Source organism: Opisthocomus hoazin, chromosome 6 (assembly GCF_030867145.1).
Source record: "Opisthocomus hoazin isolate bOpiHoa1 chromosome 6, bOpiHoa1.hap1, whole genome shotgun sequence".
Taxonomy (NCBI): domain Eukaryota; kingdom Metazoa; phylum Chordata; class Aves; order Opisthocomiformes; family Opisthocomidae; genus Opisthocomus; species Opisthocomus hoazin.
The window spans coordinates 41,090,982-41,108,447 of NC_134419.1; the positions used below are offsets into that span (position 1 = coordinate 41,090,982).

Below are 17,466 nucleotides of genomic sequence, written 5' to 3' on the forward strand. Positions count from 1 at the left end.
GGCTGCCTCTTAGCGTGATGTAGCCGCTGCTGCTGCTGTAGCCTTCAGCAACGCTGTGTCCAGTCCTAGTTTAGAGCATCTTAAAATAAGGGTAATCACATAACTGTGTTAATAAGAGTGTTAAGAAACAGACAGAACCTCTTTCTAGTTTCAATTAAAAAAAAAACCACAAACAAACATTCAGGATAACATACCAAATCTCCTACAGCATTTTCTAGTGAGTGGGTTATGTCATGTCAATAAAGGGGTGAATGCTTTCAACTTCGTTAAAGTAATGGGTCTGCAGAAATATTTCTTGTTAACACCTGGACCTTCTAACTTAATTTCAGCTTGCTCTTTTTAATACTAATTTGTTTTGGTTTGATAGAAGTAGTTTTTGTACCTAACTGGTAAAAAGAAATGTGTTTGTATTTTCTTAGGAATTAAAAATGCTGATGTTTGTTTTAAAATCGTATGCATAGGCAGTACTTTCATAACAGTGTCTAGCATTTAGCTGGTCGGTTCGGTTTCACATTGCTTTATAGTTACTAATGAATGTCCTCACAGCCCACTGATAGGAGCAAAGTATTTGTATCCTGGGGACTTAGTCCCGAATAGTCGTATACTATGCATAACAACTAACAATTTAGCAGAATAAAGAGAATAGGACCAAATGATCTTTTAATCCATACTGGTATAATCCCCCAGATAGCAGTCAGGTTCCATCAGTGTAAGTATAAGCAGAAAATTGGCTTTTAGATTAAAAGTATCTGAAACACTTAAGAATTTTTTCTGGAAAATTAAAAATGAGAACTAAAGAGTTCACGTTTTATATTGTTACTTGTTAGCTTTTGCATCAAGAGAAAGGGTGTTATACCAGTTATATTTTTAATGTTGATACTTGTCCTTATCTTTCAGTTGTTCTGTTGATAGATTCTCCTCTTAATGAAGTTTAGACAGAATAAATTTTTGAGGTTGCTTCAGATATTCTAATGTATTAGCATTTTTTCATACATTTGCTGCCTGAAGCATACATTCAGTGCCTGAAGCTAGGCTGGGTCTTCTGTTTTAAGTAGCATTTCCAAAGCTTGCGTGCTGTATTACAAATAGAAATTTGCGTTCCATGTCATTTTATCATCTTGACAGCCTCCTAATCTGTTGTGTTCCTCTGCCTCTATAGAGAGTAAGTAAATGGAATTACAAGTTGTTATCCGTGGGAAATCATGTAATTAACAGTAGAACAGCTAAAAATGATGATAACATCAAAAAACTCCAGAAAGAATCCTTAAAATTTATATTGCAGTTTTTATCTTTCTGAGAAGGAAGATATCCCAGGGTATTTATAGTTTGAAAACACTCAATTTTAGTTTTCCTTTGATGTTAGTTTAAATACATTTACACTTGTGCACTTTAATATGGTGGATTTTATGCTGTACAGAAAATGATTATACAAAATACCAAAGAAATAATATGATAATTTTAGATCCAAATTAATTAGCATATATGCAGTTAGGGTTTCAGATTAAGTACATAACGTCTAATATGTTGGATCTTCAGGGTTCACAACTGGCATATCCTGCAGCCAGTGCAAACACGATGTGGGGTTGTTGGCTTGCGTGATGCTGCTGAAAGCAGTGAATGCCCCTGAGCAGAGAACAACAGAGGTAGTTGAATTACGTTACTGCTTAGACAGTTTCACATCATCTTCTTCTATAAAGCTTGCATAAAAATGTTTCCTTAAAAAGTAAATGGACTATTATATGTGCTCAGGTGGAGATATTTTATGACAGATTTATCATAAAGAAGATAATTCTGAATATTTGCAATTACCTGTGAGGGGGGAAAAAATCAGACTTTATAGCAATTAATAAAGTTACTCTATTCCCAGTGCATCAGCTGAAGGCTTCTGTCTCATTTCATAGCATTGACTATCCTCTGTAACACGTTGAGGCCAAGAGTGTATCGCACCAAATTTTGGCCACAGGATTTTTCATTTGGTTTTATACTTTTTATTTGAACAGCTATTGGTTATGATCCTAGTAGGAAGAAAAAGGTCCTAGAGTATGTTCTGGAAAACAGCTATTTCTGGATATTTCTCTGATCCTTCTTTTTTGCTTTCTTCAGTGGCAGCTATTCCGGCTCTTGCCTTTCGAAATGAAGTTGTGAGTTGTCATTTCACCCTTACAGTACAATCTGCATCAACAGTGAGCATCCCAAAATACAGAAGGCAGTAAATGAGAAAATCCTGAATTTCTGAATTTGGGGGCTGGAAGATAAGCACATTTTCAGAGATGCTCTTTTTGTCCTTATTTAAAGCATGTTGTTACCAATAGGACCATAAGACTGAACTGAAATACCTATCACTGAGGTTTTTTTGTAAGGGTCACTAGTGGTCACGTAGTGGTTTGTGGCGTATCACAGAATGTTAATTTGGGTGATTTGACAGGCGATTTGCCTGATCTTCAGCAAATCTGAATATACAAGTAAGATTCTTCAGAAGCAATTCCTGCAACTTGAATATTTTGGGATGGTGGCTGTAATGAAAACTTATTTTTTAAAGTGAAATTCTGTTTATTAATTTTAAAAACAGATCACTATAGACTGTTATCCTTACAGGAATTCCAGTTGTAATTTATTCTTGGTTTGCCATGTTCATGGAAAAAAGGAAAGACACAATACTCCATACTCTGTTTCATAAATTGTTCGTTTTCAAAAGTTGGCATTTTATTATTGCACATGCTTTAATGTACATGAGACATTGTTTCCTTATTTTACTTTAAACGCTTCAAGTGGTACTCTCTAAGTCTTTAAGTGTCTCCTTCGCTGGTGTGTCAATCATTGACATAGATCATCTTATCTCAACAATTACAGTTTAGCAGCGGTCAGTACATGCATTGCGGAAGATGATACTGGGTAGTTTTTTAAAACATTAAAATAATGAAGCCATACACACGTACTTGCAGATACTCCTTTAGGTAAAATAAAAAAAAATATTACCAAATGAAAAGATAGTATGTACAGGGTCATACGTAGATGTGGATTTGATTTCATTTGTATCTGGCATAAATCCTGCACAACTCTGTGGAAGTGAATACATTCACATCAATGTAAAACTGGATTAACTGAGATCAAAATCAGGTCTGGGTTTTCCAGCTTCTCAGAGGAAACGGGAACAGGAAATTGTTAACTTCAAAATACACCTCATGGAAAGAATATTGACTGGGTCAGGGCTGTACGGTTGTCAGCAAAGCATCCTAGCATCCTCTCCTTAGTGTTTCCTGTATTTCTCCTTTCTGTTAATGATGATTTAAGAGTTTGAGAAAAGTATTTCCTATTGTACAAAAGATAAGATAAAGTTCTTCAGGTCCAATCTTGTGATTTTTGAAGCCAGCAGTAAAAGAGTTGACAAGTTTTTTTTTTTTCTTTTTTGACTCAAAACCAGCATTCTAGCAAATGTAAGGTTTCCCTTGCCTTTCGCTCCTGCCAAATCCGTTCTGGGGGTTAGTGCTGAGGCTGAGCTGATCACGGGAGTCAAGTGTCGAGTGTCTTAGCCGCGACTGAATTCAGGAAAAAACAAATTGAAGAGTGATTTGCACTTCTTTTTCGGAAGTACATAGGGGTTGGCAACTAAATTATCTGTTCTGTGAAAATTATTTGAACTTGCAAGAGCATTTGAGTTATGTGCCAAGAAATTCAGGTAGTGCCAAGCGCTGCTTTCAACTGCACATAATTATATGTGACTTCTGTCATACATTTTGTTAAAATTGAAAAAAAAAAAATTAAAATTTGTTACAATCAAATATAAAAATTGCCATGAAGGGAGGAGCACGTCATTTTAACAGTAAGCAAAACCTATAGTAAATAACGGTATTTTGCTATTTAATTTGATATTTTGGGAATCAGAATGGAGTGTCTTTATGGCAAATAGAAGCCTTCTGAAATCATTTTGACAAAGGTATTGCTTGTGTCCCACCGCAGCACATCTGAAGGCGTTGCAGCTGAAACTGGCAAGGGGCAAAGTGATTCTTATGCACTGGAGCAAATATGGTATTTATGTGCTCAAGAAATGAAGAAATAGGAAAAACAAGATTGTTGCCATTCAATTGTAGGTGAATAGAATATAAAACATCTATTTATGTGAGTGGATAATATGAACTACTGTGGCGGAACAGCTTACCATCTCTCCCCTGTAAAAACACCTGATGCAGGGCCTTGCAGAAGCTCCCTGCATTGGGCTGCAAACTTCCCATCCCTGAAGTCCCAGCGAGGAGAAGGGAGCCGGAGCGGTGCAGCGTTGGCCTGGGCGGTCCCGGGCGCTCTGCCCGGCGTTCCAAGGGCAAGCAGGGGGTTCCAGGGAAGGTGCGCAGGGACTGCCAGCTTCGAGACCTGCTGAGCCACCTCTGCAGACGAGCTGACCACGTCTTGTCGAGGCTTCTTGACGTCAGTAAGCAAGAAGCAGGAAGGAATAACTCCGTCTCGTGTGGCTAAGACTCTCTGTTGATTTTATATCTAGTTGGTACTGGAGTAAGAAGCTGAAAGGCTATTTATTTATGTGTAAGTGTATGCTTTATCCGAAGTTTCTTGTTCCGTTCTGAACTGTTAAAGGTAAGGCACTGATGTGAAACACTGGAACGGGTTGCCCAGAGAGGCAGTGGAGGCCCCGTCCCTGGAAACATTCAAGACCAGGTTGGACAGGGCTCTGAGCAACCTGATCTAGTTAGCGGTGTCCCTGCTCGCTGCGGGGGGGTTGGACTAGATGACCTCTAGGGGTCCCTTCCAACCCAAAACTTTCTATGATTCTGTGATGTCTATGATTCAATGTTTGTACACATAGCAATAAACATAATAATAACGGATTTGCTGCAGTAACTTAAAACATAATTTTGAGGAAGTGAGGGCTTCTATTGGGAATAGTATGGCAATTACTTTTATTATGTTACGAAAGCATGTATTATTTCTCCTCCAAATCGTTGTTCTACAGATCCAGTATTCCCCTGGAACCTCAGCCTGGTCTATGTGCCGGTCACAGTCTTTGGCGGACGCAGAGCATTTCCAGCGAAATGTGGCTGGAAGTCACACATGAGGAATCCAGAAGCTTTTCTGAGACCTGTCTCTCCTAAGGCAGTCATTTTTCAGTTGATTCACATTTTTCTTCCATAGAAGAGAGATCGTTTCTTAAGAATATTATTATTAAGAATATTGAGGGGGAGGTATTTCCATGTGGAACTGTGGATGGGATATGGGATAACACTTACTAGAGGCCAATCCTGAAGTATGAATTCTTAATGGGCTCGACTCAAAGCCTGATGTCACCTTTCCGAAGTTTCATCTTGCTCATTCAGAGGGCTCACAGTGTAGTGAGAGAAAGCCTCGAAGATGGAGGAGAAACACCAGAATTTGTTTTCTTAAACTTCCCTTCTCCTAATCTCTTCTGAAGAAACTTCTTTATTAATTCTGGAGGAAAAAATTGCTTAACAGCTTGGGTGGAATGCTCCGCCACAATACTGTAAGCCTTGCTGTACATATAAAATTTAGGTGGAATTTACACCCTTTGCGACTGGATGGGGTGGTTGTGGGTTTCTATGAAAAAAGATTGCAATTTAATAGTTGTAATCCCATCGCTTCTGAATTTGTTGAAAGCTCCTGGAACGTTTCCTCCTTCCCAGTCCTATCAAAAAACAGTTAGAATCTGGTAACCTCTTAATTTCTACACCAATGCTGTTAGTGCTAAGTGACAGCTAATTAGTCACTTCCCTGGCTTGATTGTCTGCCTCTGTGGCGTGGTGTGACAGGCTCTTATTCAGGCTCATGTTTACAACCTGTAAACAAGTTCTGCTACCGGTAAGCTGCATCTTGACATTTATGTGAAACCCATCGCTTTGTAGTGGACAGTTCTGATTATTTTTTTACATCTAGGTTGCATATCCCATTCCTTCAGAGCAATGAGGTACTACTGAATAAATGCCATAGTGCCAGAAGTCACCGCGCTCCCTGGAAGAGCCCGGGCATCTTCAATGGCATCCTTGAGGGAAATCTCTGTTCAAGCATTTTGTAGGTTATCCCACATGGGGATTATCTGCCTTCTCCCTTCCCTGCCCGCCCGTCCATCATGCCTTTGGTGCAGCATCTGGGCACGATGCGTGATTGTATTGAGGAGTTTTAGAGTCAATGTCTTCCTACAACTGCTAGGTAAACTTTTAAGCTTCAGGTACTACTTGGAGTCAGCCAGTGTGGGAACGAGATGTGGAAATAAATCATTAACTGAATAAGAATGAAGGGTATTTAATAGTAACTGAAAATGCTTTGAAATGTACTTTCTGCCGGCATGTTTACAACTAGCCCTCCTTTTTCTTTTGACCAAAAAGATTGGGATTTAGAAATGGAAGGGTGAAGTACGTTTCACACTGTTCACTACTTGTTGCTGTGGCAACATAGATGCATAACTTTCAAGGCAAGTGTTTCTCAGCATTTGATATAGATAACATTTTTTTTTTGTCTTCTTGCTCTTTCAGATGGAGAAATAAGATTATGATTCATCAAATTATCACAGGTTCACTTGAAATTTAATGTATGATGTATATTATGTTTATAAAATGTAAAAATTCTTAAAATAGTAAAAAAGGGTGATCTCTAATTGCTCGGGAATGCCTCATAAATGGAGGGTTTGCTATTACAACAAAAAAATATAACCTGTGTTACTAGAGTTTTGGTAAACAGTTTAACGCATTGGGAATTCTTGACAACAGGTAGAGGAAGACCTGCCACTTTAAGAACCCCCTTGCCTTAACTGCTTTCTAACTCCAGCAGTCAAAAGCTGTTAAGCTTTAAGTGCTCTGTCGTATTTGTGGGCTTTTATAGCAAAGAGTAGAGCAGACAGCAGTGATGATGGAAAACGATGGTAGGTAGACTTAAAAATACTATAAAGCATGGAGACAATTGTATGTAATGCTTGGAATTGAAACCTTTTCGAATGAAATGATCGGCCATATGTGCCACCCTTCTGGACCCTGGAAGAAGAGGAGAAGCAATGTACCCTACCGCTAACTGCGCATGAAATTGCAGTGTTAGAAGATATTGAGCAGATGTTTCAATCTCAACAAATGGCTTGTTATGTGACTGAGGGAGAAATCTCTGTGCTGCTTTGATCACATACACCTTCAAGGAAGGAGTAATTTAATAGAGGCTGTCAAAGTTCATCATTGTCAATAAACTTTGACTTGACCTTTGCCGTCTGTTTTTGATACTATTGCTGATAGAAGCTGATAGGCAGCTGTTTACAGTTTGTGCTTTATGAATTCGGTGCTGCCAGACAATGAAAGAAGTCTCTTCACTTGCGGATTTTTTGCTGTCATGCTGAGTGTGGGTGTATTCATTGAGACTGCACATTATCTAGCGGGGGACTGAGAGTGACATGTGCATGCGTTTTGCAAAGGAAGATTTGTTTTAAGGTTATAGATATGCAAAATCGTATGTGAAAGGTCCTAAAATGTCACTTTGCAACAATATCAACTTCACTTATAGGTTAGTGCTTAAATACATATACAATGGCTTACACTGCAGAATTTTAAGGCATTTTAAAAATGCTTATCAGCCTTCCCTATATCTCTCCAAAGTGAGTGCTAATTCTTTACAGGTGGAGTAGGCTGAGGCATGGTTAGCAGTGGTGTTCAGTTGCCCAGTGAGTCTGTCTCACTGCACCCAAGTAGGATGTTCCATTTTGGTGTCGTTAATGTGCTGCTGTTAACAGCTTAACACCACAGCTTCCAGCCACAGAGAACCCAGACTGTTTTGTGTTGTACCTCATTTGCTGCTTGGCCATGTTTCTTACACGCTTGTTTGGCCATGTTTCTTACACGCTGTTCAGCAAGGAAATTAGTATCTTTGGGTTCGTTTACTGATAAAGATACTCTTAAACCTGACCTCGTACATAGCTTTGTGATAGCAGCAAATTTCTCAATGAACAGTTGTATGCACTGGAACAGCCGCGGATGAGGCGTGAGTAAACCTGGAATTCTTACCGTTGTGATACCTTTGGTGTAACCATCGTCTGAGTGACGGAGAACTGGCATGGCCAGCCCTGTTTTGTAGGAGTGTCATCTTTTACCTGGTTTTGAGAAGGGACTGCGTTAATGTTGTGGAAAGGCAAAGGGAGCGACACCTCAGATGAAGGAGGTGGTTGATGTCTCCGGTTCTGTGCTGCAAATGGGGAAGGGACCCAAGGCCAGCTGCGGTCTCAGTGTGTGCCTGGTAAGGTCTTGCAGAAGATGTTTTGCCTTGGCCCTCAGATAACATAGAGTGAACTGCAGAAGAGAGGCTGCAGCACTTCAGGTGTTTGAGGCAGACCTGTGGCATTATACATGCAGGAGAAGAGGGTGATGGAGTAAGGAAGATTGGACTTAGGTGCCTAGTATTTAAGGGGTGCAATAAAAGAGAGACCTAGCTTTTGGCCACATTGAAAGTTTGGAATAGGACAACTACATGTTTAATTACAGAAAATACACTTGCATTTCCTTGTACAGCAAAAAGCTTACAAACTAGACTAAAAATAAAACAGTGGACAAGCAGGTGAAGAGCGAGAGGGAGAGAATAGGAAATGGAATCCGAAAGAATAGCAGCACTGAAAATAGTTATTTGGATTATAGATTTTGTTAAGAGGCAGTTTGTTAGCTGTGTTTTCAGATGTAGAAGTGAATGAAGTACTGCTCCTGGTGATTAACATTTTGATAGACATCTTAATGGGAAAAGCTATAGCAAAACGCTACCTGTGACACCACGCTACAGCTAATAGATATCTCTGTGCAGAGATTTGGATAGTACACGTTGAACCAAATCCTGATAAGATTTAGATATTGGTCTCAGTGCAAGGCTTTAGCTAGTCTTTTCCTTTAAAAAAATATTATCACTTTTATCTCATTTGACTGGAAGTTGCTCGAGGGTGTTGTCATGCATTTGAACAATATCACTTCCTCCTGCAAGATTTGGCAGCTTCAGCGAATGGTGGAAGAATTACCGTGCAGGACATGGGGCTCCTTTTTGCAAGCCTGCTTTTATGGAGATAAGCTTATTTTTTCCTTTGCCATTTTTTTCGTATGTGGCCATTATGTGATAATAGCTGTTGCAATCTTTGAATGTTGATCAATGAACAAAAGGAAAAAAGATTGCAGAGGTTTTGGAACAAAGCTGTAGTATCTCATCTGTTTTCCGGGGTCTTGCTGCTGTATTCTCATAACAATGATTCTGGCGCAGGTATGGTGGGTCTGCTAGTTTTCTGCATAGCAGCCCGGATGGTGCTGAGTTTGAGGTTGTTGTTTCACACAGCAAGGTTTTAGCTGTTGCTGAGCAGCGCTTGCCCAGCGTCACGGCCGCCTCTGATTTTTCACTCTGCTTGCCCCAGCGAGCAGGCTGCAGCTGGGGGAGACGCTGGCAGGGGACACGGCCGGGAGAGCTGACCCCACCTGACCAGATAGTCCGGGCCATGTGAAATAAATAAATAAAACTAGGGGGAGTTTTTCCAAGGTAGCCATGGCTTGGAGGCTGCCTGAACATTGATCTGCTGGTGGGAAGTGGTGAAGGATTGCTTTTGTGATCTTGACCCATATAGGGGGTTTTTTTTCACTGTTGTACTTTCAGTTCTCTCCCCCATTCCCCAGGAGGGAGGATTGAGAGAGCGGCTGGGTGGGGGCTTAGCTGCTGGCTGGGGTTAACCCCCCGCGGTAGGGAGTTTAAATGATGTGGCGTGGGTGATGGTGACAGAATGCTGCGTTCCAGTTGTGCTTGAGGTGTATCATATCCTTCACAAGAAAAACGTGAGCTCACTTGCAGCAGTGACACTGAAGTCTTTTTTCAGAGTTGTTTTGCATATTGTCAGGTTTTCGTGTTGTTAAGATAGACATAATGATTTAGTTTTTCATCCCACTTTTTTTCATTTCCTCTTGTTTTCTAAGATGAAGTGTGATTTAGTTTCTTTCAGCACCTACAATATTCCTAAAAATATTTGTAAGAGCTTTTTAATGGACTGTGTATGTAATTGGTGATGGGACATGTCCTAGGGGTACAACAGACTGGTAAAACCTTCTGCAACGTGTACGGACTCATTCTAAAATTCAGAATGTAAAAATAAGCAATACTGCAAATAGCGCTGTATAAAAAGAAGCCTTTTCTCTTCTGATTTACTAAAAAGAATGCTTCATGAGTAGTTGCTAACATTGTTTAGTTTAGATTTTAGCAAGCATCTTAAGTCTTAGCTAATTTTAGGTCTTTGGAGTCCTTTGCTCTGTGAGCTGCAATTTAAAATAAGATCAGATTTGACACATCATGCAGAGAAGAGTCCAGCTTCAAAGAAGGCACTTTAGATGCACTTCAGATGTCTGTATTCGGTGTTAATGAGTTTTGAAGATCCTTCACTGCGAAGGGGCATAACGCTTCCAGTTGTGTTGTCAGTCCTAGGCATTTAGGATTCAAGTCTACAGCCGCAAACTCCTGTGTGCAGAAGGTATGTCAGTCTCAGCAAAGCTTCATATGCTTTGGCATTGTTAGCTTAAGGTGACTGACAGCTGTGGCAATGCGCTGCTGGCTGCAGCTTTAAAAAAGAATTCAGGAGCTAAGGAGTTCAGATGGAGAACAAGGTGGGACTGATAGCCACTGTCTTGGTCAGCGTCCTTGGTCAGGTCACCTGACCTTCTGGTCATCGACGTTGGCCAGTTAACAGTAGCACTTAACAGCAAAGCCTAGAGTCGCAGTAAAATAAAATAATTTCTGAAGCATCTTTGTTTCAGTCAGAGGGTTGTAAAGCTGTCTGAAGCTTCATCAGTGTGATGTTTCTTTGTAAGTCTTATGGGATTGTGTGCTGAGACCCAGCAGGAGCAAACTCTGCTGTTGCAGGGGAAGTGTCTTTGCAGCTGCAGATAGGGAGGTAAATTAGATCAACTGTTTAGTGTTGCTGCTTTTTGCCTGTCAGGTAGAGGTCCTCCTCTACAGTGAACTTGGCAGGAACAGCGGAGAAAAGCTTTGCGTGCAGATCAGGTGGTGTGGTACAGGGTACTGGACTCTGCCCCTGTGGCAGAAGCGTGGCATTCTTAAGCGAAACAGGAGAAGCTTGGGATGTACGAATCGAAGAACTCCGTTCTCTCCTTTTCTTTCTTTAATTCCTCAAGACCATTGATTTTCTTTTGCATAGTATGAAGGGGCATTGGGGGGGGGTAAGGGACCTTTCAGGTAGCTGTCATCTTATCTTGAATATTGTTCTCAACAGACAGCGCTGAGTAGCAAATCAAAGTCAAGTCCCTTCTCTAGTGATGAAAGAAATGCTTCTAGAAATGCTTCTGGAACTCGGAGAAAAGGTTGCTTTCAGAGCCATTTTCTAGTTGGATAAAGGTGGGAGATAGGTGTACCACATCTTTGAGTCTGAGGATGTGAAAGAGTGGGACATAGTTAACTCCAAGCAGTCTCACAAAGCCACAATTGAGTCTTCAGAAGTTTTGCTTGTTACCGAGTTTTCTTGGCATCTCAACATCTTGCAAGAAAAGATGATGCTTTTCTCTGCAGTTGCCACCCGCTCCCTGGGACACACAGGTTCTTACACTGCCCTGAGAGCTAAAGCATGCCAAATTGTTCACCCTGTTCACTCTGATCATGAAAAAACGCTTGAACAGGTGCTCCTACTACTGTGAGCCCAAGTTAGCCTCATGAAAACAAGGAGAGAAGGATTCTGTCACTCTAGTGTGTGCTGGAGTGGCCAGGGTGCTGGCCTCTTGTGGAAGCACTGGCTTCAGTATTTAATTGTAATGGGCCTGCAGGGGTAGGGTGATCTGAGATTAGATTATGCTTATTGAAATCAGCCTAACTTTAAGAAGGGTTTATGCTAAATGCAAGAACTAGATTTTTATTTTTTTTTTTAAAGTTAATATTTGCTTTTGGCTTAACAGGGTGCATGCAACAAAAATGTAAGTAAAATGCAATCTGTTTAATTCAAGAGAACATGTGAAAGGTGAACATTTCCCATGCTCCTTCCTCTGTCGCGGGAGCTGATCCGAACTGAGAAGGTCAGGTCCTTGTGTGTACCTGATGTCCAAGCTGCGTTGACGGAAGAAAACTTCAGGATGGGGAAACACATTAGATTTCATAAGCCAGTCTAGATTTGGAGTTTCCTTGTGGTATCCCGCTCCGGAGGCTGTCTTGTTCCTTAGCGATAAGTTCCTACTTTTGACACTTCTGTCTTTGGGCCATTAGCAGCCTCCGATTCCTGCGGGTGATGGTGAGGATTCATGGTGCGGCCAGGTGCCAACCTCTCCTGACCTGACTGTCAGTACTGTTAGTTAATAGCTGCCTCGCTGCCTCGCCAGACCCTGGATAATTAACTCATTATGCCAGCGCCTGCTGAGCTGGGTCATTTTCCGCTTCTGTCTAGAGTCTTTTTCATTCAATTAAATCTTGCATTCCACATAAATCTATAAAATAAATTTGCAGTTTATATAACCATATACCTGGCACTAATGTGTGCGGTTTGTTATTGGCCTTCATTTGATGTAGGATATAGTGCTGCATGACTGCTTCATGGTGAGAAATGCCTGGTGATGGCTGACCCCTGTTCCCGTTTAGGGTGTTTTAGCCAAAATGATGCGGGTGACAACAGCAGCAATGGCGTGTGAAGTAGCTCATAGAAGCCTGTTTTTTCCATATCAGGTTATTGAAAATTAAACTCCAATCCAGGGTCAAATTTAAAAAAAAAATGCTCCAGAGTCTGCCTTGAAGATGTTGTTCTGTCTCTTCTGTTTTTTCACACTGTGCACAAATTGCCTGCTGTGACTCGTTCCGCTAGGTGCAGTTTCAGTGGGATGCCACAGAGATACTTCCGTGGTTTCGTTTCATCAGATTTGCAATGAGATACCTGTTTTTTGCCTTTACTAATGTGTAGCCTTTTAGCTGAGGAAAGGAGGAACTGTTTGGAGGAGTTCTGCAAGTAGCAACACCTCCTCGCCGTTATTGTTGGAGTGTGTGGAGATAATTCCAGGCAGTTTGGGAATATTTTGTAACTGGAGATCTGTGATGAGAGGATCTTTCCGGAAACGCTGCTGAACAACTTCTCCATCTTCCTCAGTGTTGGTTGACTTAGCTCAGATGTTCCCATGAGAAGAATATCTGTATAGTGGGAATAGACCCCTACATACCAAACCTGTCTCTCACATAATCCTGGGGGTGAGCAGAATCACTGCTTGTGGAAGAAGTGGTCTGCACAATGTACAGAGGTTCATCTCAAGAAATCCAATATCATGACTTCTGATTCTCAAGAATGACTTTACTTACATTTAAATTAAGGGCTGTGACAGTTAGGTACAGTACAATAGCCACAACTGTGATACTTGAACAGAAATTCATTTTTTCACAGATGTATGTGAAATATTACTCGCTGCTGCTCCAAATGTTGTCAGACTTTAGATATAAAGGATGGAAAAGTTACACAGTTTGATGAAATATTGTAAGCCTAAGGTGCAGTTTGAAGTCTTGTGTTTTTTGAAGAGTTGTTGGGGTGGGATGCTTTGGTAAATGCCGTTCATAGTGATCTCTATTTATTCGTGTTATTCCTGAGAGAGAGGCATGCTTTTCAACGTGGAACACGAGGCTTCAGGTACTGCTGTTCTTATTGGTGTGGAAATTGGTTCCTTGTTTGCTTACAGTAGGTCACAACATCTTTAGCCTTGTTAAATAATCTGTTCTGCTTAACCATACCTCCAAATATAAAGTATTACGGTGCCTAAGACGTCCCAAATGAACGCTGTGCAAAAATGTGCTATGTATGCGCAAACGTATGTAAAATACAAAGGTAACATAGATAATCCTCTTGTTAGGAAGTTTCTTAACTTATATTGAGTGATATGGAACAGATTAGCAGAGCATATGTAGTGTGCATTTCATGAAAGAGACACTGAACGCTGCCACCACATGATGACACAATCTTTGTTGTCCTTAAACTTTATATATATTAAATTGCGGCAGGAGAGAGGCCTGGCAACTTTTGTCCACCTTTGCCTTATTAATGAAGACTTTTACATGACTAAAGATTTTTTTCTTTTTTTTTTTTTTTTCCTCTGGAGCTGGAAGTAATAAAGCTGTGACTAAGCATGTATTTGCAACTCAGTTACTTGACCTTTCTACAACCCACAGCTACCACTAATGCTGCTTTGTAATGGAGACATTATCGTTTATTTAAATCTTGATTAGGAAACAATTATAAGTAGGGTTTTAGTATAGCAGTAAATTGATGTAGCCTTTAATTCATACTATAGATTGAGTGGATAAGCTTTCTGACTGTAATTAGAGTGAATTATAATGACTTCAGTTGGTTGACTCACCACCAGCAGGGTGATTGTTTCTTCACATTTATTTTTTTAATTTACTCTTGATTTTACTTTGCTGCGAAATGCTATTTTTAAACTTAGTACAAAATGGTGCTACATTTACAGTTGAATGATACATAGTTTGTATTAATAAAAGAGGAGCATTGTGAAATAACCTGGCACCTTAGCAACACTGCGCTCTTTCTTTACAATTCAAGTGACAGAACGGTTCTTAACAAAGTTGGAGATAGATATTTTCGTGCATGGTTTAACAATGTAAATGGGGAGCATTTCCTTTTTTGTGTATAATTAAATGGTAGACACAAATGGTTATTTTCAGTGCCATTTAGTTTTTGTATATATGGTGAATGTTGCAGGATGTTTCTTCTTAGGTTTCTCAAATGTATTGTTTTCCTCATGTGCTGTCTCTGGTTTTTGTGGGGGGTTTTGTTTGGGTTTTTTTTTTATCTTGTCTTTTTATACAAATTTTCTTCAAAGATACCAGATGTTGCTTGATTAAATGTAGGTGTAGGGGCATCTCCTTTGAGCAAGGGAACTTCTTTTGAATTACCTTATAAAAACAGACTACTTTATTTGATAGCGAACCATGTGTATTTAAGCTTTACATTAGATATTAAACGCTCAATGGGATCATTAAGGGTAAATTTTTTTATTCTTTGCTGACCTTCCCTCCCCTGGTGTACCAGATGTTTTTTACTTCATGCGTAGAAGTGTTCTGTATGTCACAGTGCTCTGTAAGCACAGAATTAAATATGACCAGTGGAGAGAAAAAAATAGCAATAAATAATGTATCAGGCATGCTAACTTTGTAATTTTTTGTGTGTTTTTTTGTTTTTCTGTCAATCTGCAGTGGATGATTCAGAGCCCTTACAAAGCTGCAACTTTCTTTGGGTGCATTGGCAAAGATAAATTTGGAGAGATCTTGAAGAAGAAGGCTGAGGAAGCTCATGTGGATGCCCATTACTATGAGCAGAATGAAGAACCAACAGGAACCTGTGCTGCCTGCATCACTAGTGATAACAGGTCAGGAGCCTTTGATATTTTCCAGTCCAATAATTAAAATCCACACCAGACTTCCGGAGAGGTTGGTGAATGTTTTGGGTAGAATTAGAAAAGGCAAGAGGCAGCAAAGTGAACTGAAGGGAGGATTTTCCATGTAGGATGTAGAACTCTGGAAAAATTTCAGTTGGAGTGGACATCTGTTCCAAATCCCTGCAGAATGCAGGGCCAACTTCGAAGTTAGATCAGGTTCTTCAGGGCCGTGTCGAGCTGGGTTTTTAATATCTCCAAGGATGGAGGTTGCACAGCCTCTCTGGACAACCTGTTCCAGTGTTTGTCCACTCTTCATGGGAGAAATTCTTTTGATGATCCTCAGTTGGAATTTTCCTTCTTCCAGCTTGTGTCTGTTCCTTTTTCTGTCCAAGAATAGTCTGGCTCCATCTTCTCTGTAAACTTTCATTAAATATTAGAGCATGGCAGGAAGGTCTCCCCTTAGGTACCTCTTCTTAAGGCTCAACCAAGCCTTTCTTTATTTGTCACGTGTTCCAACTCCCTAATAATCCTGATGGCCCACTGCTGGACTTGCTTCATTATGTCAGTGTCCTCCTTGTAACGGAAAGCTCAAAGCTGGACACGAACTCCGCATGAGGTCTGCAGACCAGAAGGGAGTTTTTCCTCTGTTCCAAATATACAGCTTCCTTTGTCCTGCTGGCTGCGTGCTTGCTCATATAGACCAGAATGTGATTAACCCCCTCTGGGTGGGCATGCTGCTGACTCGTGTTCCAAGCCTGGTCCACCAGCAGCTCTAGGTCCTTTTCTGCAAAGCTGTGTTGTATCCTGTCGACGTTCAGCCTATATTGTTACGTGGGAGTTAGTCCATCTGAGCTGCATGACTTTGCATTTGCCTTCAAGTTTTCTGTCAGCCCAATTCTCCAGGCTTTTGAAGAGTCACTGAATGACAGACAGCCTTGTCCTCCAGCTTATCAACCTGTCCCTCCCAATTTAATGTTGTACATAATGTCTTACACTCAGGAATGGATGTACATACTCGGTGGAGGAAGGAAGTTCATTCATCTTCATCTGGAGTTTTGACACTAATTATGTCTAGAGACTTACACCTTGATCTCCAGGATCCATATTCAGTTTTTCAAAGAGAAGACAAGCAAGAAAGATGTTTCTGCTCTGTGATCCTCTCTTCAGTCACATAGCGTCTGTGTACGCACCCTGTAGCAAGCACCATTTCCTAGAAGTTTAGGTAAATTTATGCATAAAAATGTCTGCAATTACTTCTCTGACTTATTATGCAGTGGTTTTGGTTTGCTAACGTAAACCACTTTTCTCTCTTAATATCAAATGTTTGCTCAAATGCTGGAGACAGTGGCTGCATCTCAGTCGCTGTTTTGAGCATGCTGGAGAGTGTGCAGGGAATACGAGAGACTTATTTCCCTCCTCGGGAGACAGAAAAAAATGACCAGTGGTTGTTGCTAAAGGCTGTATTGTGCAACCCCCCCTCTTCTAGTGAGAGCAAGTTTATTCTCAATCTTTAATTATCCTCTGATTGTTTCTTGGTTCTTCAGTATTTTCTGTGTTGGTAAGAGTCACTTCAGCCTGGCCCCAGTTGATAGCTCTATTTACTGATTAACCTCGTGTCCCAATTGAGGTACGCGCTGACTTCCTTCTGCAGGTCATTCGGCTTCCTTGTCCCTTCGGGAGGACCTGGCTGATAGCACTCCTAGTGTCCCCAGCAAGTGGCTGTGTGTATTTACGTTCCAGGCGCCCCGATGTCAGAGTTTTTTGTATCTGCTAAGTCTACCTAGCTTTCTGCAGGAAAGGATTCTGAGCTAACTGGTGATTATCACTCTGAATTCTCTAGCTTAGCAATGCTGCTGCACTTTGTTTTCTCGGAGCTTTTCAAGAAAATTCTAACATATGAGCGAACTCTGAAGGTGGTACCTACACTCCAGCATAATCTGTGGGTTTGATTCGTGCATTCTGCTGAGAAACACCCACGTGCACATCGTCTACATTGTCTGTGTCCCGCTTGTTGGCCTTAGTGCTGGTAGATGTACAGTTTGAATTGGGAAAAACTTGGTGCTCTATCTTCAGTGTAACTGTCTTCTGTTACGCACCACGT

The 17,466-nt window shown here is 40.7% G+C and overlaps 1 protein-coding gene across 2 annotated transcripts in view; it reads left to right on the forward strand.

Annotated features, from left to right (window-relative positions):
• ADK (adenosine kinase) overlaps nt 1-17,466 on the forward strand; it is a 289,560-nt gene that overhangs the window by 119,619 nt on the left and 152,475 nt on the right. For both annotated transcript variants that reach the window (XM_075422902.1, XM_075422903.1), the window contains exon 5: nt 15,184-15,356. In XM_075422902.1, the coding sequence (XP_075279017.1) occupies nt 15,184-15,356 (173 nt within the window). The remainder of the gene's footprint in view (nt 1-15,183; nt 15,357-17,466) is intronic.